This window comes from Onychomys torridus, chromosome 15, assembly GCF_903995425.1.
Source record: "Onychomys torridus chromosome 15, mOncTor1.1, whole genome shotgun sequence".
Lineage (NCBI taxonomy): Eukaryota > Metazoa > Chordata > Mammalia > Rodentia > Cricetidae > Onychomys > Onychomys torridus.
In genome coordinates, this window is record NC_050457.1 from 2157407 (window position 1) to 2180871 (window position 23465).

The following is a 23465-nucleotide window of genomic DNA, read 5'->3' on the forward strand; positions in this document are numbered from 1 at the left end:
GGACAAAACTAGTGGAAAATGAATCAGTTCTCTTCCTAATGGTGATAATAAGGATGCACTTCAACATGGGGTTCTTTTCAGAATGGAGGTCCTCTATGTTCACAGGAAGCAGCAAAGCATAGTGGAGAAGATGCTATAGGTCTGCTGTAATCACCCTTCTCCAGTTACTACTCGAGTAAGTCACAGAACTACCCGACGGAAGCAAAGCTTCTCTTCTAAAGAGCAGTGCATCATGCCTCCAGGCCACCCCAGAGAGGCTGTGGTTCTGGCAGTAGTAGCCAGGTGCCCTTTGCCTGTGTTGTCTCCTTGGTAGATGGAGGCAGCAGGGTGGGAGGCTCCAGTGGAGCCAACAGGAAATAAAAAACCTGAACAAATGTGTCTCAATCTGGCCACTTAAGATGAAACTACCCATTTCCTAGAAGGAGTGATAGAAGACTCTGGTGAAGTGGTGGGGCTAGACTTAACTCAAAAGAGAGTAACTGAGCCTTGGGTCTTCCCTCTGGTTCTTCTCTGAGCATTTTCATAACTAAACACTGTAGGTAAAGAGAACACTTTATGCAGATGCATATGAGCGGGCGCAGTTTTCCTCCACTACTGACTCACTCCCAGTCCTTTAATCTGAAGTCACAGTCATACCATCATCTTGGAACTGAATCAGTGTGAAGACATTACTACACATGGTCACCACAGATTAAAAATAAAAAAAAATTAGTGCCCATTTAGCCTCTCCTCCTATGGCATCTTCACATAACTCTTACTCTGGAAGCCATCATTAACTATGAGTTCCAGGTTCACACACACACACACACTGTGTACATTTCTATGTTAATTATAAGAGATACTTTGCCACAATGACTGTCAATGTTCCTCCATCAGCATTTTAGGCAGGAAATTCTTCAGTGGGTAGGAATCTCCCACCATTTTCCAGTGATCCACAGGACTGCCCCACCTACTAAACACTGGTGCACTAGCTCCCTTTGCTACTCTACTCATTGGCAACCAAAATCACTCTACATGTTTTTAAAGATGCCCTGGCCATGGTTGGAGAGATGGCTCAGTGGTTAAGAGCACTGACTGTTCTACCTGAGGACCTGAGTTCAATTCCCAGCAAGCACATGGTGGCTCACAACCATCTGTAATGAGATCTGGCTCCCTCTTCTGGCATGTAGGCAGAACACTGTGTACATAATAAATAAACTTTTTTTTAAAAAAAAAAAAAAGAAAGCATTGTGCAGAGACCTAAGTTGTTGTTGTTTAGCCTGTCTCCCTGCCTCAAGGCCACACGAGGTGTCCCATCATAGGTAGTGAGCTCCAAAAAGCCCACTCATACACCAGGGATGGATTCTGATCCTACTGCAGGGGGCTTCCCAAGCAGATCAACTACACAACTGTCTTGCCATGCAGGCTCCACAGCCATTGATCCAACTTTCATGAGTTCTCTCTAGTTTGGTTTGGTCTTCTCTGCAGGTTTCCCCACCATGATCCTGATACACTTGCTCATAGAATCCCTCCTCTCTCTCTCCAACTGGAGTCCTGGAGCTCTGCCTTCAGTGAACTGGAGGTGAGGGGTGGGTAATGGAGGGTAGGGGATGAGGGATGAAAACATAAGGGAATGGGATGGTTGAGCTGGAACAGGATGGAGTGGGAAAGCAATGAGAGAGATATCATGATGGAGGGAGACATAATGGGGATAGAGAGAAACCCGGTGCTAAGGAAGTTGCCAGGAATCCCCAAAGATGACCCCAGCTTGGACTACTAGAAATACTGGAAAGGGTACCTGAACTGAACTGGCTTGCTCCAGTGATCAGACCAGTGAGTACCCTAACTCTCACCACAAAACTTTTCTCCAATGACTGATGAAGGCAGATGCAGAGATCCACAGCCAAACAGGAGACCTCAGTTTTGAAAGGCGATCTCCTTCCTTCCTTTCCTCTTTTCTTGTCACAGGAGCTGAAGGAGGCAACTGATGTACCAACTCACAAACAGTGCCCTTTCCAGCTAATTGCTACACTCTGCAAGCAAACTTCTAAACCAGGAACTTTACCATCTTGCACATCTCTTAAAAATCATTTTAAGAATAAAAGTGAAGTATTTTAGGACTTTACATCCATGCTGAAAGCTTCCATGTTTAAGTCCAGTTCTGCTGGTAGAGGCAAAAGTTTCCTTTTAATAATTCATTCTCATGATCAATTTTAAAAGTCTATTTAAATATATGGCTAAGAAAATTGAAGTTTTTTATTTAATCATTGCCTAAAAAATACAGTCTACTATTCATCTTTCCTGAGGACTCTCTCACACTAGGGAATATTCTCATGCCAACAGTTCTCTGTTAAAACCAAAAGAGTTGTTCCAGGTTAACTCTTACAAGCATATAGGCGTTTTGCAAATTCCATATTCTGCCCTCTGTTTTACCTGAAATAGACAGTTTTGAGTGATAAGGCAAACAGGAAAACATTATAAGATGAAGATTGGGTAAAAATGGGTTAATACTGTAAAACTAGACTGGAAATGTGCGGTAAGTTCAGGGGGAAATGAATTAAAATTAGGGAAGGAAAGGATTTTCTAGAAGGAACCTGGAATAATTAATTGTTTTGTAGGAGATGGCTTTTCCATATAGGCAGAATTATTTTCCTCACTTTTTCTGAAGAGATAGTCAAATAGAGAATCTCATCTCTTAATTAGAAAGAAAAATACTCATCAAACACATCTCATCACTGGAGAGCAAATGATCCACAGCTGTTAGGCTGAAAGGGCAGGCTTTCTTCCCGAACAGTAGGAAGTGTTAATCATTTTGGATGAGATTTCTTTTTAAAGCATACTATAGTTTGCAAAAGAATAGGGTATTCAATATTCCAACTTAAATGATTTTTTTTGAAGTGGGTTCTCTCAGGGGTGCTGTCGTGTGTGGTACTGAGTGATCACTGAAGGCACATATCTTCCACTGCACTTCAATGCAGGAATCAATTGGTAGCATGGTGGGAATGGCTGGGTCCTGTCTGGGACTCTCAAAACTCTCAAGCTCAAAGAAATAAAAATCAGGATGTCAGGCCCTCTGTAGAAATGGTGTTGCTATAAAATCTTAATATTCTGAATCATTCACTTGACTTGATATAATTGGCCTTGTTTAATGTAAGGGTGATGCTTTACCATGACTTCAGCTAGGGTTTCAGTAGAACAGAACTTCTCTGTTTAATCTTTGTGTAGAAAAGTGGGTCTTTTTTGTCTGTAAAACGTAATTGGCTCATTCAGTCTCTGCCATTGCAGCCACCTTGCTAACCTTCTCTAAACATTTTGGACAGACGAAGACCCATTTAATAGGAACATTGTGACTGGCCAACTTTTGATTATTCAGAGCCATAGGAGAGAGGAAGGAAAGTGGGGAGTGAAACCTGCCTCAGACACCTCATCTTCACCATTAGTTCTTGACCTGTTTGCCTTACCAAACCTTTGCCACAACACCTAAGAACTGCCATTCTCTTTCTTGGTGCTGATGCGAAGGTAGTTCTCCCCGAGCAAAGCGGGGAGAAGGGATGGTGCTGGACGTCCTCAAAGCCCCAGGCATGCCACAGAACTCTCTGTGGGAGAGTGCTGGATCAGGAGTCAGAGTGCCTTTTGTAAGACCTCAAAGGCCTGAGCATGCTTGCCATTTGTGTAAAAGTTTTTCTGATTTAAAAACTCATGGCAACTCTCTAAAGGTTCACTCTGCACAACATCATATGACATACCTGTTAGGACAAATTACATTGTTTTCTTTCAATAAATTAAGAATTAAAAATCCATTATGAATATTTATGATTAAGGTTTAGAATGCTTCTAGAATCTGGCCCAAATCGAAACTGGAGGGCATACTTTGTGATGGTCATACTAATACTGTAGGCTGGAAACCATGATTCAGATAAAGGACACTTGAATTTACAAATGGAAATGCTTTATGGACATAAGTTGATATTCATAAAACTGTTAGAGCAAACCAAGGTCTCTCTTATAAAAAAAAAAAGTGTTAAAACTTTTGGGCTAGCAAGATGGCTCATCAGGTAAAGGAGCTTGCTGCCAGGCCTGATGTACCAATTTTCATCCCCAGAATCCTCATGGTAGGAGACAACCATTTCCTCCAAGTTGTCCTCTAACCTTCACACATTCACACACACACACACACACACACACACACACACACACACACACACAAATAAAAATATTTAAAACCTATTTGTTTTTTTTCTCTATAGTTCACAAAATGTGCAATGTATGCTACGTGATTTACTATAAAAAATTCAAGTGTCTGTAAAAATCTAGATTTTTCTTGTTAAAATTGCTAGTAAAATTTTGAACTGCAATATATCTGTTTCATAGAGATTCCCCAATTCCCTTAATAAACAACACCACACAGCACACACCCTCCAAGGAACACTACCCATCTTCCTCAATCAGTCACCCCTTAGCAGTCATCGTGGCCACTCTTGGGAATTGTTTTTGTGGTCCATGTATTTTTTCCATGAACAATTTACTTGTTTTCTATGAATGCACGTGCGCGCGCGCGCACACACACACACACACACACACACACACACACACACACTGAGGAGGAGGAATAGAGATCAATTTCCTTTTTAACAATTGAAGTCCTGAATGTAGTGACTGATGCCTGTCCACACTGGTGAGGGTGTCTTTTCCTTATTTAGTCTGGTTATCAGGAATGAGTTAAGGGAAGCACTAAGCAGATTCAGCCGATAGTGCTTGCCTTCATACAGTGCTTAGTCATGAGGCTCCTGTACACACTGCACTAAGTGATTTTCTTGTTCTGACAAGATACCGGACAAAAAGCAACTCTATGGTAAGAATTTGCTTTAGCTCACAGTCTAAAGGGACAGCTTTTCATTTGTAATGAGGAGTGCCTGGCAGTAGGTGGTCACACTGTGTCTGCCGTCTGGATACAGAGAGAAATGATGCTGGTGCCCTATGGGCTTTCTCCTGATTCAGGGCAGGGTCCCAGCCCAGGGGAGAGAGTGCTGTGGGATGTCTTTCTGTGTGCTGTGAATATGTGGTGCTCTGATTGGTTGATAAATAAAGCTGTTTGGCCAATGTCAAGGCAGAACAATATTACATTCAAGTACATTCAAACTGAAGAGACAGAAGAAGAAAAAGGTCAAGAGCTGCCACCAGGAGAAGCAAAATGTGAAAGTAACAGTAAGCCATGAAGCCATGTGGCAAGATAGAATAATAGGAATTGGTTGAATTAAGTTATAAGAGCTAGTTAATAATGTGTCAGAGCTATAGGCCATACAATTTGTAATTAATATTAAGCCTCTGAGTGATTATTTTATAAGCAGCTGTGGGACCGTGGTGCCAAGTGGGACCGGAAAAGCTTCCATCTACAGGAGAGTGTCCCCCACATTCAGGGTGAGTTTCCTTACCTCATAGAAACCGCTGAAATTCCCTCACAGCCACACCCATAAGCTTATCTTCTGGATGACTCTGAATCATGTCAAGTTGACAATCAAGGTCAACCATCTAACAATACACATATAGATTGCTTCATTTGCTCCCCACAGCTGTCTTATGAAATAGGTCATTATGAGCTGAGAGACAGTAACAAACTTGTTCAAGATCCTGTAGTGCCAAAATGTCAGAAAAGGAACTAAAGCTGCTTCTTTGGGCTTCTGTTGAATGTCCCATTCTGCTATAATACATTGTCTTCTTGGAGAGGGATGACTTACATATCAGTTCGTTTTTACTGTTCATACATGGCACCAGAATTCCAAACTTGAAGCAGCTACAAGTTATCAAGGCAACATCTGGAAGTCAACATAGGTACAGTTGGGCACTTCTTCAGTACTCAACTGCATACACTCAGGCATCTTCAGTTAGCTCCTGTTCCGTGAGTAGTTCTGCTTCTCCAGGCTGGCTGATTTTTCAGCTGAGGTGATGAAGGTAATGATAATGTGATCTTTTAGGCTTCTATTTTGATACTCTGTTCTGAATCATAGGACATAATATGCTATATCCAAGTCTTAGTGTGAAAGGGTATTGCAGAAGTCATGGGTACAAGGAGATAGAACAAATTAGGAACATTACTGCACGTGATCACCACAAATTAAATGTAAAAGCACTAAAAATGTTACCCATAATGTCACTTCCATGGCTTCTTCATGGCTCTTACTCTTGAAGCCATAATTAACTATGGGAGGTATAGGAAAGATGGCAAGTTGCAAGAAGGACCAAAAATTGATGTAATAAGAGCCAATATGTTCTGCTTGCTGAGCACCTTTAGGTGCCAAGCCTTAGACTATTTCCTTTTCAAATCTGCAAAGTAAATAGTATAATTTCTACTTTTCAGATGAGAAAACTTAGAGGAATCCAACACCTTTCTAAGGCTGTAGAGCTAGATAGAGACTAGGGATCTTGGATGCCTTTGAGTCTGATGGGGATACCTATGCTCTTTCCATTCCATCTACTACTACAGCTCCTTGAGGAGTGTGCTAATCATAGCTAGCAATACACGGCCAGTTAGAAGAGACCTTCTAGCACACTTTCAACATTCAGGGTAATGCACAGAATTCTTAATTTGTTGGTCTGTTAACTTTTTTGAGGTAGGTTCTCATGTAATTCAGGCTAGCCTGAAACTTGCTATGTAGCTTGAGGATGACCTTCAATTCCTGACCCTCCTGCCTCAACCTTCCAAGTGTGAGGATTGCAGGCATGGCCCACCATGCCGGGATTTAGTGTCCTTTCTACCAGTGGAGAGCATAAGTACTGGTACCATTTTAACTAGCATCTCACTTAGACTTTCTGCTGCAGAATTCTAGTTATAAATCACAACATCTATCTTAGAGTTTAAAAAGAAAATCAAATACTTGAAGCATTTTTATTCTCTAATGAGAAAGGACAGCTAATGTAGGGTTAGTTGTTTTATGTGTAAATGAAGGGGTGGATTCTAAGAAAGTCAAATGCCAAAAGCCCAAATTAAAAAGTAGATTCTAGGATCCAGGCATGAAAAGGAAAAGCTACAGACTGGGTGATGGAGGAAGAGAATAGGAAAAGTATTCCAAGGTGATGGAATTGAATAAAATTAAATACTGCATAAATTCCTTTTAGCCTAATGTAATATTGAAACATTCTAGGATTTTTTTTTTGTCCTCTTTCTATGTTCTGTACAGGACAAGACATTTCTAGAGTGAAATCAGGGCACATGCAACACCTTATGGTTTATATTTGTAGTGTGTGTGTGTGTGTGTGTGTGTGTGTGTGTGTGTGTGTGTGTGTTGGGGATGTATTTTCATTCCTTAATTTCTTCTTTCATCTCATTACTGCATTGCTTTTGTCTACTCCCAAATCCATGAAAAAGTATAGTCAGAACCAAGGACTTTGGCTTTGCATTTTCCCAGGATCCTTCTTTCTCCTACTACCTCACTGGGACATTGGAAGCCTGGCCATCTGTATAATCTCAGGCTTTTTTAGAAAGGAAAAGTGTCTCAGCCTGTACAGTGGGCCAAGGGAGGATGGAGGGAGGTCTAATGTAGAAAGAATGAGCTAAAAAGAATTCCATCACCCTGGGCCCTTTTCCTAGACGATCTTCACCAACTAGCAAGAGCTGGAATCTCCTGTAACACTCTAGTTGAGTCACTGCTTTTTCTTAGTGATTCTTAGCAACCTGAGTTCAGAAAGCATTTTTTTCCTACTTCTGAACACATGGTAAAAAATTTAAAACTGTTGTTATTATTAAGCTATGTTAAATACTTTTTTGAGATTTTTATGTGATTTAAGTGTTGAAAAAGAAAAATTTAATGTTTTTTTATCATACAAAGTTCTATCATTTTCTTCCTTTTAAAGATGCTTTTTGTTTTTTTTTGTTTTGTTTTTTTGGGACAGGGTTTTATTGATGAAATTATTAAGGCCACTCCACGTAGTTAAAAGGGAGGTTTATTTTGTGGACTAACTTACAAATGAAAGGGTAGGTTGCAGGGTCTGGCAAAGGTATAGCGCAGTCCAGCGGTGTTCTCTGGAGAACTCTGCTCGGTCTACCTCCAGCGTCCAGGGTCCCGGAACCAACAGAGAGACCTCCTCCTGATCCTTGGTCTTCTGCTTCCTCCTCTGCCCTGCCTTGTGGGCGTGACCATTACCGAAGCCTCAATGGGGGTTGGAACTTCCAGGCCAGTGCTGGGATGGCTATCCACTACAGGGTTTCTCTGTGTAGCTTTGTGCCTTTCCTGGATCTTGCTTTGTAGCCCAGGCTGGCCTCGAACTCACAGAGATCTGCCTGGCTCTGCTTCCCAAGTGCTGGGATTAAAGGCGTGCACCACCACCACCCGGCAAGTTGCTTTCTTTTAAAACATGGAAGCTGCTTCCACAGGAGTAGCTTCCTAATGCACAGACAGTAAGAAAGAAGATCATCCTTCCATTGTAAGCATCTCTAAAGCAAATATAATTTCCTCCTTGATTTCTCTTTTCTCTCTCTTCCCCTGACCCATGCTCTGGTAACTGTGTACATGAGGCACTTTTAATACCATAGAAATATATGGGAAATGCTGTGTTGGTTTTGAGTGCTGTATTTCAAGAGCACCAGTAATGAGTTAATTGGGGTATGAGAAGAGAATGATGTTTACTTTTGAAAAATATGCACAAAGAAGTGCATCTTATTGCCAATGCTTGAAGCAATTGGTGATGTTGAAAGACTACCATGGTGTTGAAAGATGCTTAAAGCAATACAGTCACTCTAACATCAATGATCAGACATTACAAAACAGAATATCTCTCCTCAACAGGTTGACATTATCCCACTGGATCATATTTAGCAATGAAATCATCTGAATCCCATCCATGTGAGCAGAACCCACCAAAGGGAGTGAATGCTCTCTGAGTGCTGGGGTTAAAGGCATGTGCCACCAATACTGACTCATGAATGCTCTCTGAAAATGCAGGCATCTGAGAAGGTCCAGAGGGAAAGAAAGAGTGGGTTCCCATGACAGCACAACAGTACAGCAGAAGGGAAGAAAGTCCTCTCTGGGGAAGCGCTAAAGGGCATACTTATCAAACAGAAAATTTTAGAAGTATCCCACTTCATAATTCCGGGAGTATTTTCTCAAGTCAGCTAGTTTCTGGCAATGGTTCTATAGTGCTTTTATTAACACAAATAGTTAAGCTGCTAAATAATTTGGCATGGTCTTGGGTCCATTTACTTTCATTGGGAGTAAATGTTTAGCCACTGAGTCCTTACTCTCCCACAGCCATGTTCTAAGCTCCAGGTATAAAGCAGTGAACAGAAAGGAAGCATCCATTCTCCAGGAGCTTGCATTCTCGTGACTACCCAAAAGTTGCAATAATTGTATCAAGAATTTATACAGGCTCTAATAAAAAGTAATTCCCCCCTTTACATGTAGTGGTTGACTATCAAGTTTATCTCAATTCATTTCCTGAAAGAGTTGTCTTTACAAAAGCACATTTAATAATCTTAAACATCAATTATATGTCACATGATCTTTGTACACATTATATAAATTTCAGAAATTGAATGGGAAGATTTTTTTTCTAGAAATCTTTCTACATTTCTGTTGGAAATAAAAAAATCTCCTGCTTCATGCATTGAAGTATGGTTCTTATTCTGGAAGTTGAACCTATTGTTGCCCTGTGGAATACTAAATAATTATATATATGTATATTGGTGTCCATCTGAGTCCACAAATATCAGAAATCTAGTAAAATACACATTCTCAAATATTTTTTAAATTTTTGATAGTTTCCTGAGGGTACCATAAAGAGTGTTTTGATCATATTTACCCTCTCTCCTCCAACTCTTCCCAGAACCATAGGGACATTCACCTAACTTCATATTCTGAAAAAAAGGAAAACACTTCAAAACTAGTTTCTGCTTCCCAGTGTGTCCTTCCCCTGGAGAGGGGCTAACTTGCCAGGAGTTGCGCTCCTAGAGCAAACCAGCTCTCCCTCTCCCAGCAGCCAACAGTTGCCAATACTCCACAGCCAGGAGTGGGATTCCATGCCCAACTCCCCTTTCCTTGCTGAGATTTGGTCTAGCCTGTGCTTATCCACATTTTGTGAATGCTGTTGAAACCACTGTGAGTTCATACCTGCAGTGGAGCACGTGGTTTCTAGAACACACTATTTCCTTGTGGTCATCCACTGAAGTGGTACAGTAATCCCATAAAATCATCTCACATTTTAGAACAGAGATGTTAGACGTGATTGCATTTATAAGACTCTTTTTACATATGAAAACAGAGAAGCAAAGTCACTGCTCCAGACCCAGAGCCCAAGTTCTGTGCCTCACAGGAAATGTTCTCTCTGCCTATGAATAGGCCCATACCCTGGACTGATATTTACTAAGAAGGCCTTGGGTAGCACTGCTGTTTACATTAGTGTCCTTATAACCCTTCCCCTAACTCTCCTGGTCTATGAAATGCATCTCTGAGCAGATGACTGAAATTCCCACTTATGCTACTGCTCAACTAAATCTTAGTAGGCAGATGGTGTTATGATTTCCAGTCAATAATTAATAAACTTTCTGAGCATCACTTGCATGGACAGAGCAATATGTATTTGCCCACATCCTGAGCACTGTGTTAGTTTTGCAGTTCTCAAAACTTGTTGTCCCCATTTTACAGAGGAAGAAATTAAGATACATGATATGGAAGCTATAGAAAGGTTACACAGCTCCTTAGTATTGAGGTCAGGTAGGAATTCGGCTGTTAATCTCACCTGATTTAAGGTGGCCATAGTCAGATAGCAGGAGCCACAGACCCAGAGAACATAGATGATCTGCCCAGGAGTGCCCTGGTGAAGAGGTGAGTGACTCACAACTTATGTCTCAAATCCTCTTGTTTTCCAATGTAAATATGCATAGAATGGTTTCTGCGGTCACTCCAAGTTCTTACTCTGACATTTGTCTTACAATTAAAAGTAGTTTATTCAAATAGGTAGGTAGTATTAAAAGCAATGCAAACAGGCAGGTTAAAATTTCCTTTGACAAAATTGAACTTCACCTTCATTTACAAACACTTGACTTTCTGAACAATAGCAAATGGTAAGCCAACTTCTTTTAACACTTGTTGGAAGCAGCATTTTTTCATCATATGGGATCTTTGGGGTTCTGTAGTACAGATATGTTTTCACCTGCCTTATAGATGAACAGTCTTATTAAACAAGAAACACAGAGCCAAATGCAGAGTTAAAAGCCCAAGAGGTCAGAGCAGTAGCTGAGAGCTAAGACTTAAAATTGCCTTCTTACACTTTGCTGATTGACTGGACATACAGGACCCATAGGAAGGTGACCACTGAACTTTGTTTGGTAAAATGGTCCTTCAGGTTCCTGCTTCTCAGAGGAACCTGCCAGACATTCTACAGGACACAAAGTGACTGAGAGACTCTAAACCTGTGGGCTGAAGATGGATGCCCCAACTTTACAGAGGAACTTTGAATGACTGTCCAGGCTGCCAGCTGTCTGTCTACTCTCAGAAGACTCCCAAAAGTTACTTGTATCCTTCTCCCATTTTTCAGATAATATTATATCCTTCTGAGGACTTTGATGTAGTTAAAGACTAGATAGTTCTAATTTTCCTTGGTTATGATAAAAGGTAAGTTAGATATAAAACCTTAGACTCACAAATATAAGATAGATAGGGTACCTTCTTTAATTTTGCCAAATATAAATATTATAAATAAACTAAAGAGTGTAACTATAATTCTTACTTGATAATTGTTTTATTATCTGTAATTTTACTATGTAAAAGTTAAAACCTTCCTTTTAAAAAAAAAGTACTGAGAGATGTTCTATATGTTAAATGTGTTGCTCTGATTAGTTAATAAATAAAACACTGATTGTCCAGTAGCCAGACAGGAAGTATAGGTGGGACAAACAAAAAAGAGAATTCTGGGAAGTGAAAGGCTGAGTCAGGAGATACTTCCAGCCGCCACCATAACAAGCAAAATGTAAGGTACTGGTAAGCCATGTGCCACATGACAAAATATAAACTAATAAAAATGAGTTAATTTAAGATAAAAAACTAGATAACAAAAAGCCTATCATGGCCATACAGTTTGTAAACAATATAAGTCTCTGTGTGTTTCCTCAGTTGGGTCTGAGCTGCTGTGGGACTGGCGGGTCAGAGAGATTTGTCCTGACCTTGGGCCAGGCAGGACCAGGAAACTGCCTGCCATGCTTGTTCTGTTGTAGCCTCATGTGACATTTGTGAAAAGAATGTCCCTGATGATAAATGGTGATTCACTCCTTGTGATTAAGACAGACAGACAGACCAAGCTATTCTGACAACACAGTGAAGTTCATTTAACTGAACAACAAACAAACAAAACAAAACAACAACAAAAAACCAAAAGCTTTATTTTGTCTAATTTAACTGTAATTTCATTGAGGGAGGAAAACTAAAATTGTCTTCACAGTGCACTGATACCAAGTTTTTCTTTACAGAATTAAACAAAGAGAAAATCTTGGCAGTGATTGTCTAGGGGTCAGTTGTGCTTCCAGCAAGATGCTCACCGAGTTCTTAGGGCTGTGTTTTCCAGGCTAACCTTCCTGTTCTGAAGCATGTAGATGTGTGGGTTTGGAGATGGCTTGTGGGTGACAGTCCACCTAAGGAAATTCAGAATTGACTCCTGTCTTTGTCTCTTTTTTCTCCCCTGCAGCTCTTCCTCTTTGTTGTCTGGAACTTTGAGCTCTATATGATACCACTGTTGTTGTTGCTACTACTGACCTGGAACTACTTCCTAATAGTATCAGGGAAAGATAACAGGCCACGTGATACAGTAAGTCTCTGCATTCTTTGTGTGTTTTTATTATTTCTCATCCCTCTGGTGAGATAACATTGAATTCAGTTTTATAAACCAGGGAACTCTGCCTACAAATATTCATGTTTGGAGGAAGGTTTTGTAAGTTCAAACCTAACAACTCTGGTTCTTAACACAATGCAAAGTATCTGCCTGTTTCTGGGATTATTCAGTTTGTACTCAGATGTACAAACTGAGCTACCGTTTAAAATCATTCATAGCTGTTATCCAAACCCTTATTCCTTTCAGACTCCTGATTGTTTTATGTCATAATGGATACTGAACTAATAGATAATGTCACACAGACTTGTTAATGATCAGACCAAGTTAATGTATTCTACTTAAGACGGTTCTCTGTGTAAACTGTCACTGAAGGAAGAATTGATGGTTCTTAGTCTGGAAAGTATGTCAAAATACCTTCACTCAGTGAATCTTCACTAACAAGTATGTGTTTATGAGTCAGGTATATTACGATACTGACTTGAGGATGAAGACCGCTCGTTTAACCCAGGGAATGTCCAGCTAAATCTGTACCCCAATTTGACATTTCTGGAAGTTCTTAGAATGCCAGAGCCAAGGAGCTGCAGCTCAGCTGACAAGAGCCTTGTGCTTTGCCCTCTTGTGTTGCATCAAACATACCAGAGGTTAGTCCACATGTGACTGAAGGGATATAGCATCTCCTCCAAGCTCAGTGTTTGTAACTGTGTAACCTGATGGGCAGCTGTTGAAAAGAATTTAAAAGTAGATGAGGCTGTACTCTGTAGTTATATGCCATTATATTATCAAAGTTTTGAGTATTTTATAGACTCATTTGATTTATAATTGGGAAGTTTTTAGTTATTCTTGATACAGGATCTAATAATCAGGAATATTTGCCATTATTATGTATGTCTATAACAAATAACATAATTACTTGATTATCAGTTCAAAATATTATAGTATTATACAACACTTCATTGCAATAATGGATATCAAATGAACTCACTGTCTTACTTGTGGCAAAAAAAAAAAACAAAAAAAACACAGTTCCTTTGAAACAAATGTGCATTTCAAGTGGCAACATAAACAAATTATACTTCTTCAAAATAATTTTCCTTATCTTCAAGATTAAGGTTGAACAAAGAAATTCTTGGCTGATCTTTGCATTTGTGACAATTTTTCACATATACTTTATAGATTAGACATGTTCCAAGTGTTTGCATATTGTATCCATGTTGACTGTGCAAATGTATACTCTATGCCTGTGTATCTGGGGACCAGAGGAGAGTGTCAGATGTCTTGCTCTATTGCTCTTGCCTATTGCCTTGAGACATGGTCTGTCATTGTGTCAGCTAGTTTCTGGAAGGGAAGGGTCCTTAGTATCCACACATCTCCATACCCCCAGTCCTGTGGTTCCAGGCACAAACAACCGTGCCCTGATTTTGTGTAGGTGCTGGAGATTTAGAATCAGATCCCCATGCTTAAAGAGCAAATGTTCTTCCCACCTGAGCCATCTCCCTGGGCCCTAAAACATTTTATTTTGTAAACTCTATCAAGCCAAATACAAGATTGCTGATAAAGGCTTTAATTGTTAAGCAGTATCAGTAGAGAAGTTGTTTTTATTGCTAAGGATATATATATTTAAATTGCATGCCAAGAGACAGGCCCAAAATGCTATAAGAATGATGTCTTGGGGACTAATAGGTAATTTTTTCTTCAATTAATCCAGGATTTTTTCTTTAAGAAAATAGTGCTGTCTCAGACAATTACTTTTTTTGTCCTGTTTATCTCAGGGAGATGGTTGAAAGAGAAGACTGTCTACTTTTCATTCAGCTGTCTTGAGGCATATTTGCAAACAAGATTATTTGCAAATAAGAAAAGTAGTAATTTAGTTTAGTTTCTAAGTCCTATGGGATTCATTTTGAAAAGTTAGGCATTGATTTGAGAATTCTTAGTTAAAAAATTTCTTAAATTGTAAACTCCATTATTTTTCCTAGAACATACCTGCCTTGTGTAGAAAGTCCACTGTTAGAAGGAAATTTGTAATATATAATTTATGTTTGGTACTTAAGATTCTCTGAAACTTTAAGTGTATAAAACAATTACATAATACATAACTTAAATTGCATAATATACTTTTTAAACTGCCCTTTATCTTTTACAACATACAAGACTAAAACAGAACTTTCCAGATCTTCCTTTCAAACACATCTATTCTCATAGTTTCTCTCTTTTAGCCCTGGACAACATTTTATCCCCCAGCACAGCCCCCATCAGACATTCTATAGCTTAACCCATTTGAAATGTCAACTGCACTCCATAACACCCAGTCATTGCCTTTTATTTGCCCAATGCACACATATCTACATATTCTTTTCTTCCCAGGGACTGGAGCAGCAATCACAATGTTTCTTTCAACTTCTCATTCACTGGCTCAGTTGAGACCTTATGTAACTCTTAAATCCAATTTGTCTAATTATGTGTTTTCTGGCATACCCAGCTGTGCATTTTAACTGCTTTCTCCTTTTGAAAGAAGACCTTGAGTATACTTTGCTGGTTACAGATTTTCTGTCTGCGTGTCTGTGTGTCTGTGTGTGTCCATGTGTGTCCTCGTGTGAGTGTGTGTGTGTGTTCACATGCACAAGAGCACACATGGGTGTGCATGCGCATGTGTGTACATGTATGAGTATGCGTGTGTGTCTTAGTATCTACAAACCTTTGTTGAAGCTTTTGGCGTGTAAAAAAAAGTACCCAAGACCTCTTGGGTGAATTAATTACACTGTTAACTGACCTCAAACCAGGAAACTTCCTGAAGAGGGGGTGGGGAGAGAGAGAGCTGGGGGCTGCTTCTGCTATGAAGGGGGAATCTTAGAAAATTTAATTAGGGTGAAGACCAAAAGAAAAACAAGTCAAAATGACTTTTAGATCTACATAGAAAAGAGACAAAAGTTAGTAATAATGTCATAACACATGAAGTACATAGATGGGTGAAAATTCTCTCTTCAACTCATTGACTGGTAGTTGAGATTAATAGCCAGCAGGAAAGGGCTTCCTCATGTGTTGATTATTTAAGCCTCTCAGCCTGAGGATCACCAGCACTAAGCCTCTCTTTTCCATCTAGTGTTTCTACTTCCACAGAAAAGGGAGACCTGACACATTTAGTAAGCAGACCCTATGAAGGACTAGATGAGTAGACAGCTATTTCTGGGGTGAATCTGTAGCCCCAAGGGAACCCACAGGAAGAGGTGTGTTAGAAATGCTGTCCTTCCTGGGCTATTTCCTAGTCAGAATTGTGAAAAATAAGAAATGCTGGGTCTCAGTCCAGCTAGTCTGGGACCAGGATGTGGAAGTTTGCAGTACAAGAATCGTTTGGCTTTTCCAGAGGATCCTATTTAATACATACATCATTCAGAAATGTCCCTGGCATGAAAGGGATATAAAGACAGAAATGCCACCCTTCCTCAGTTTGAGCTGTCACTCCAAAAGCTGAGGCAATTCCTCACTCATTGCCTGTTGTACCACCTGTCCGTATACACTGCTGACAAAACCGTCATCAGAGGAGGAGCGGCCACCAGGCGACACCCTTCAGTGGGGACTCAAAATGGGACTCTTGTTGCACCTCAAGTCCCAGGTGAAGCACTTTGTAGGCCTGTCTTACCAGTTGTCTCTCTGGAGACCAAGCTGATTGGGTGGGGTCCCGCTAAGGCCCCCATCCTGTACTTCCATCTGTAGCAATTAAGAGAGAACACTCCTATGGAATAAGCATAGTTGTGGAACCTTCCTTAAGAAAAGGGACCAGGCCTCAGAAAGAGAAGGAAATGAATAGATTGTGTGAATACGTCTACTGTACACTCTGTGGTATTTTTTCTACTTTACCCACAGGGAAGCAGTTAAATAACTTACACAAAGGCACACCATTTGTGTTCTTTTTTGTTCATTGTTTTTTATTAAGAAATTTTAAAATTTATTTTACATACCAAAGACCCCCTCTTCTCTCCTCCCACCCCTCCAGCCTCCTTCTCCCAACCCTCACCCATTCCCTCTTACAAGAAGGTAAAGCCTCCCTTGAGGAGGTACATTTAGTAGAGGCAGGACCAAGTCCCTCCCCCTGCCTCAGGGCTGTTCAGACATTGAGAGCAATGATTAATAAATGGGACCTCCTGAAACTGAGAAGCTTCTGTAAGGTAAAGGACACACTGAATAAGACAAAACGACAGCCTACAGGATGGGGAAAGACCTTCACCAACCCCACATCTGACAGAGAGCTGATATCCAAAATATATAAAGAACTCAAGAAACTAGGCATCAAAATAACAAACAATCCAATTAGAAAATGGCTACAGAGCTAAACAGAGAGTTCTCAGCCGTCTGTGTTCTTAGCCACAGTCATGCTTCTTTCCGTGGCTTCTGCCTGAGCAAAGACAGCAACACTGACTCCACCCTCAAGCATATACCTTGATGGACATTCCTTAACTTCCTCCCACTTCTTACTGTTAATGCAGAGAAATGGAGCAGATATTTATTAAACAATTTCTATATGTCAGGTATCCTGCTAAGCCTTTTGGAAACATCACTTCTTTTCAATAATTATATCAAGTGAGCTATTCTAATGCTTTTACCACTAATTTATAAAAGAGGAAATTGAAATGCAAGGTAAACAAGGAACTCCACTGCACAGTCAGTGTGAAGCGAAAACAAGTCCACTACTTTCTGAAGCCTGGAGCTGCTTTTGTAGTGTGTGCTGGAGCCTATCTTTCCCCGGGGAGCTCCGTGGGTACCCAGGGCATTCCACAGAACCCTGGATGCCCCAGATTCCTTCTCTTAAGCTTCTCAGTGTCTTCTTAAGGAATGATGCTGCCAGATGCTGCCTTCATTTGGGACGTGTTTGTGGCCCGTGGAGTGACTTTCTACTCACCCAGGTGAGCATGGGAGGAGTAAATCAGAGCTGAGCATCCTGCACAGTTGAGAAGAAAGTCTTGGAATTTTTTGGCATGCAGACATTCTTCAAGCAGGATTTTTTAATTACACTTCAAAAGAACATTCATCTCCACTGTCATGATATGCCTCCTCCACAGCAGTCTCGGTTACTAATCAATGGAGGCATGAAAAAGACAGAGTGGGGCAGATCAATGAATCATTCTGACTCATGGGTTGACTGGGACGTAAATGGAGACAGAGTCTGCCTTGCTAAAGCACGGTCAAACACTGGAATGTTCCGTTAGTTCCTCCTTCTTCTCCCTTCTATAGAAGTACTCAATTTGTTTTCTCATTGCCTCTGAGCCAGATACCTGCCTCTAGAAACAAAGTTTGGAAGGAAAGAAACACTGTTGGAAAATTTGGATTGGTCACCACAGGAACATTTGGTGTCTGTCCTGAGTCCCTTCAGTCAAACACCTTTATTATGTTTTCTGCCAGTGCTCTTGCCTAGAAAGCAGCTCTTGGTGGAATACTTGAGTCTGCGGAATAGTGCATAAGTGAGTCTAAGAGCCCCACCGGGCTGGCCAAAGCCAAGTTGAAAGAGGAGAGGACCATCCGCAAAAACACTTTGTATATACTGTTAGATTTGACTTCAGTGGGGTTTTATCATCCACTGAAAGTAACATAGAGCACAAGTCTTCTGTGTTTTTCTCTCAGTACCAAAAAAGACCACATCTTCAGTGCTCTTAACAGAAGCAGCTCTGAGTCATACAGCCTCTGAACACATCTAAAAATGGATGCTCACTCTTTTCTCCTTTGTGCTTATTTCAACCAGTTTTCTCAACTTTTCAGAGGTTGCCAGCTTGCAAATATCTGAGGAGGACCATGAAAAGAATCAGACCTTTAGTTCCCAAAGAATCTCGAGCATAAGGCAGCTGAAAGTTAGAGCTGATTAGATGCCATAGAAAAGTACACCCTATAACCTTCTAGAGATGCTCACTACCCGCTTAATCCCGCTGACTAGTCACATTGTAGAGTGATACCAGAACACTCCATACCGATCACTGCATCAAGATTTTGCACATGGCCCTTTGTCTCTCATCCCAGCCCCAACCTTTACCATCACCACCGTGTTATCATTTCCCTCTCTCAGAAAACGACTAGACCTTCCCTTATGCACACTCCAGCCCTGCAGCCTAAAAGATTCAACCAGAGTTGTGAAGGACACATTTAGCAAATAAAAACACTGATGACCTAGATAAGAGCACTTACTGTTCATGCAGGGGACCAGGGTTCAGTCACAACTACTGGTAACTTCAATTCCACAGGGAGCAACACCCCTTTCTAGCCTCTTTGGGCTCCTGCATGAACACATGAACATACATGCACATAGGCATACACATACATTAAAAAGTCTTTGAAAAAACCACAGATGACTGATCAAACCAGAATTTCATGTAATAATAAAGCTCCTAATAAAATTCCAATTTGTCAGAATGCCCTGTAATATCTGGCAATTTTTATTTGGAATTTTTATTTGAAGACCAGGAGGAGGGTCATCATCCTGAAATAAAAATCTGATTGGGACAATTGTTCTGTATTGGTGGTTCCCAAGGACGGCTGGGAAGTCTCCTTGTGAGAAGGATCCATCCAAACCACAGCTTCGGGCTTTTCTTTTATTTATTCTGGCATGGTTGTTTGTTTGCATTTTGTTGTTGTTGCTTGTGCAACTCCTTGGTCCCCACCACACAGATGGGAAGGCAGGAAGAAGGGCTGAGGTGATGGTTCAGGGAGTGAAGGATTTACTGTGCAGCCATGAGTCCCTGACTGAATCCTCAGAATCTGTATGGAATCCAGTGAGCATCTGTGATTGCAAGACCCTTACTGTGAGATGGGCCCTGGGACTAGAAAGTCCCCAGGCTTAATGAAGAATAAAAAGCCCTGCCTCAAAGAGGATGGAACACAAGGTCCAACACCTGAAGTTATCCTTTAACCTTTACACATGTGCCCTGGAATGTGCACACACACACACACACACACACACACACACACACACACACACACTTTCTCTCTTTTAAAGAAACAAAGGGCAGGAAGTTGAGACTGATGTTTCTTCCTTTGGGTGGGTGAGGAAACTGAGCCAAAACAAGATGGTGACTTCAGCAGAGCTGGTACCCTGGGGTAGGGTGCTCAGTGTGGAACAGATGTGCAATGCAGGCCACACACAAACATGGTGCGAGCACCATGGAGTCCTGGGAGCCATGTAGACCCTGTGCACTGACATGTAGAACACCGACTCATTACCACAAAGGTCCAAGAGAATATACTACGGCTCTGCAGCCGAAGGGCATCACACAGACATGGGAGCACTGGGGCCAACTGGCAGCTTGTCACAGGTGAGGTGCTTTGCTCTGCGGCATCTCCTCAGCTGTGTGTGCAGCAGCCCAACAAGGCTGGAGCTGCTGACACCAAGAGGTGTTCAAGGGGTTGGAGAACTTGGAGAGGTAATGGGTCAATGGTCTGTGGATGGCAACGCTAAGAATGTGGGAAGGGGATAGACAAAAGAATCCTGTACAATAAAACAACCTCTGGAGACATCACAATCCCCGACCTCAAGCTCTACTATAGAGCTACTGTAATAAAAACAGCTTCGTACTGGCATAAAAACTGACATGTGGACCAATGGAATCGAATTGAAGACCCTGACATTAACCCGCATACCAAAGAACATATAATTTTGACAAAGAAGCCAAAAATGTACAATGGAAAAAAGAAAGCATCTGCAGCAAATGGTGCTGGCATAACTGGATGTCAATGTGTAGAAGGCTGCAAATAGATCCATATCTGTCACCATGCACAAAACTTAAGTCCAAGTGGATCAAAGACCTCAACATAAATCCGGTTACTCTGAACCTGATAGAAGAGAAAGTAGGAAGTACTCTTGAACACATTGGCACTGGAGATCACTTTCTAAATATAACACCAGTAGCACAGACATTGAGAGAAACAATCAATCAATGGGACCTGTTGAAACTGAGAAGCTTTTGTAGAGCAAAGGACACGGTCAACAAGACAAAGCGACAGCCTACAGAATGGGAAAAGGTCTTCACCAACCCCACATCTGACAGAGGGCTGATATCCAGAATATATAAAGAACTCAAGAAATTAGACATCAAAATGCCCAACAGTCCAATTAAGAAATGGGCTATAGAACTAAACAGAGAATTCTCCACAGAGGAAGTTCAAATGGCTGAAAGACATTTAAGGAATTGCTCAACATCCCTAATTATCTGGGAAATGCAAATCAAAACAACTCTGAGATATCACCTTACACCTGTCAGAATGGCTAAGATCAAAAGCACAGAAGACAGCTTATGCTGGAGAGGATGTGGAGCAAGGTGAACTCTCCTCCACTGCTGGTGGGAATGCAAGCTTATACAGCCACTTTGGAAATCAATATGGCGCTTCCTTAGAATATTGGGAATCCATCTCCCCCAAGACCCAGCTATAGCACTCTTGGGCATATACCCAAGGAATGCTCAATCATACCACAAGGGCATTTGCTCAGCTATGTTCGTATCAGCTTTGTTTGTAATAGCCAGAACCTGGAAACAACCTAGATGCCCTTCAACTGAAGAATGGATAAAGAAAATATGGTACATATACACAATGGAGTACTACTCAGCAGAGAAAAACAATGATATCATGAGGTTTGCAGGCAAATGGATGGATCTAGAAAAAATCATCCTGAGTGAGGTAACCCAGACTCAGAAGGACAAACAAGCTATGTACTCACTCATAGGAGGATACTAGATGTAAAACAAAGATGACTAGACTGCTACACAACTCCAGGGAGGCTACCTAGAAAACAGGACCCTAGGAAAGACCCAAGGATCACCCAATGACAGAGAAATTAATGAGATCTACATAAACAACCTGGACGACAGTGGGAGTAATGAAGGGCAAGATTTGAGGGAAAGAAAGCTTAGGGGAACAGGAGATCCCAGCTGGGTCAAGAACAGAAAGGGAGAATGAGGAATAACAGACCATGATAAATGAAGACCACATGAGAACAGGAATAGGCAGAGTGCTCGAGAGGTCCCCAGAAATCCACAATGATATATCCTCTGTAGTCTGCTGGCAATGGTCGAGAGAAAGTCTGATCTGACCTAGTCTGGCGATCAGATGACTAAACACCCCAATAGTCGTCTTGGAACTCTCATCCAATAACTGATGGAAGTGGATGCAGAGATCCTCAGCCAGGCCCCAGGTGGAGCTCCAGGTGTCTAACTGTCGAGAAAGAGGATGGTCTGCAAGAGCGTGAATTGTTGAATCCAAGATTGCAAAAAGCATAGGGACAAATAGCCAAACGAATGGAAGCACATGAATTATGAACCAAAGACTGTGGAGCCCCCAGCTGGATCAGGCCCTCTGGATAAGTGAGACAATTGAATAGCTTGATCTGTTTAGGAGGAACCCAGGCTGTGGGACTGGGACCTGTCCTTAGTGCATGAGCTGGCTGTTTGGAACCTTGGGCTTACACAGGGACACATGCTCAGTCTGGAAGGAGGGGACGGGACCTGCCTGTACTGAATCCACCAGGTTTAAATGAATCCCCAGGGGTGTCTTGATCCTGGAGGACATGGGAATGGAGGTGAGAGGCTGGGGGGAAGGTGGAGGTGGGGGCAGGATGGGGGAGGACAGGGGAACCCATGGCTGATGTATAAAATTTAAAACACATAATAATAAAGAAAAAATTTTAATTACAAAAAAAAAGAATGTGGGAAGGACATGTCTGTAGTTTCCCAAATTTCTACGCACTCTCTATATTTTCCATTCACTTCTTGAAAATAGATTTATTTACTTGTGTAGATTTTTATTGTTCATTCCGCTTAGTTTGAAATGTATCATATCAAGTCCATCGTTAGCTCACTCAAATGGATGTTCTACAGCACAGCTAAATGATTTCTCTTTATATTGCTAGAAAACCTTCTAACAAACATGATTTTTAATGTCTGCATAGTTTTTGTTATTTCATTATGAAAATACTATATTTTTTCTTATTAACACTATTTTTTATAAAGTATTTGCTTCAGGGCTTTTTTTTTTTTTTTCATTTTAATACTGGAAGGAACTACCTTCTTGGTAAAGTCCTCAAAGGACCTCTGGATCAAAATACATCCAGTTTGAAGACTTTTTTGTATGTAATATGATTGGTCACCTTCTAAAGGGCTCACATTTTACTATGTGGAGTTTTTCTGTCTGGCCCAGTCAGGACAAATCTCTCTTACCCGCCAGTCCCACAGTCAATCAGACCCAACCAAGTAAGCACATAGAAACTTACATTGTTTACAAACTGTATGGCTGTGGCAGGCTTCTTGTTATCTACTTTTTTATCTTAAATTAACCCATTTTTGTTAGTCTATATTTTGCCACATGGCTTGTGGCTTACCAGTGTCTTTATATGTTGCTTTTCATGGCGGCGGCTGGCAGTGTCTCTCTCCAGCGTTTTACTTCCCAGAATTCTCTTCTCTCTTGTCCCGCCTATACTTCCTGCCTGGCCACTGGCCAATCAGAACTTTATTTACACAGAGTGATATCCACAGCACTTCCCGTTTTCTTTTTTTTTAAGGAAGGTTTTAAATTTTACATAGTACAGTTACAAATAACAAAACAATTATCAAGCAAGAATTATAGTTACAATATTAAAGAAGATATCTTATCTATCTTATATTTGTGAGTCTAAGGTTTTATATCTAACTTATCTTTTATCATAATTG

General features: G+C 40.9%; 1 protein-coding gene across 2 annotated transcripts in view; it reads left to right on the forward strand.

Moving 5' to 3' along the window:
• Positions 1 to 23465, forward strand: part of Mctp1 (multiple C2 and transmembrane domain containing 1) — a 583339-nt gene that overhangs the window by 476871 nt on the left and 83003 nt on the right. For both annotated transcript variants that reach the window (XM_036206958.1, XM_036206959.1), the window contains one exon: positions 12649 to 12768. In XM_036206958.1, coding sequence (XP_036062851.1) covers positions 12649 to 12768 — 120 coding nt within the window. The remainder of the gene's footprint in view (positions 1 to 12648; positions 12769 to 23465) is intronic.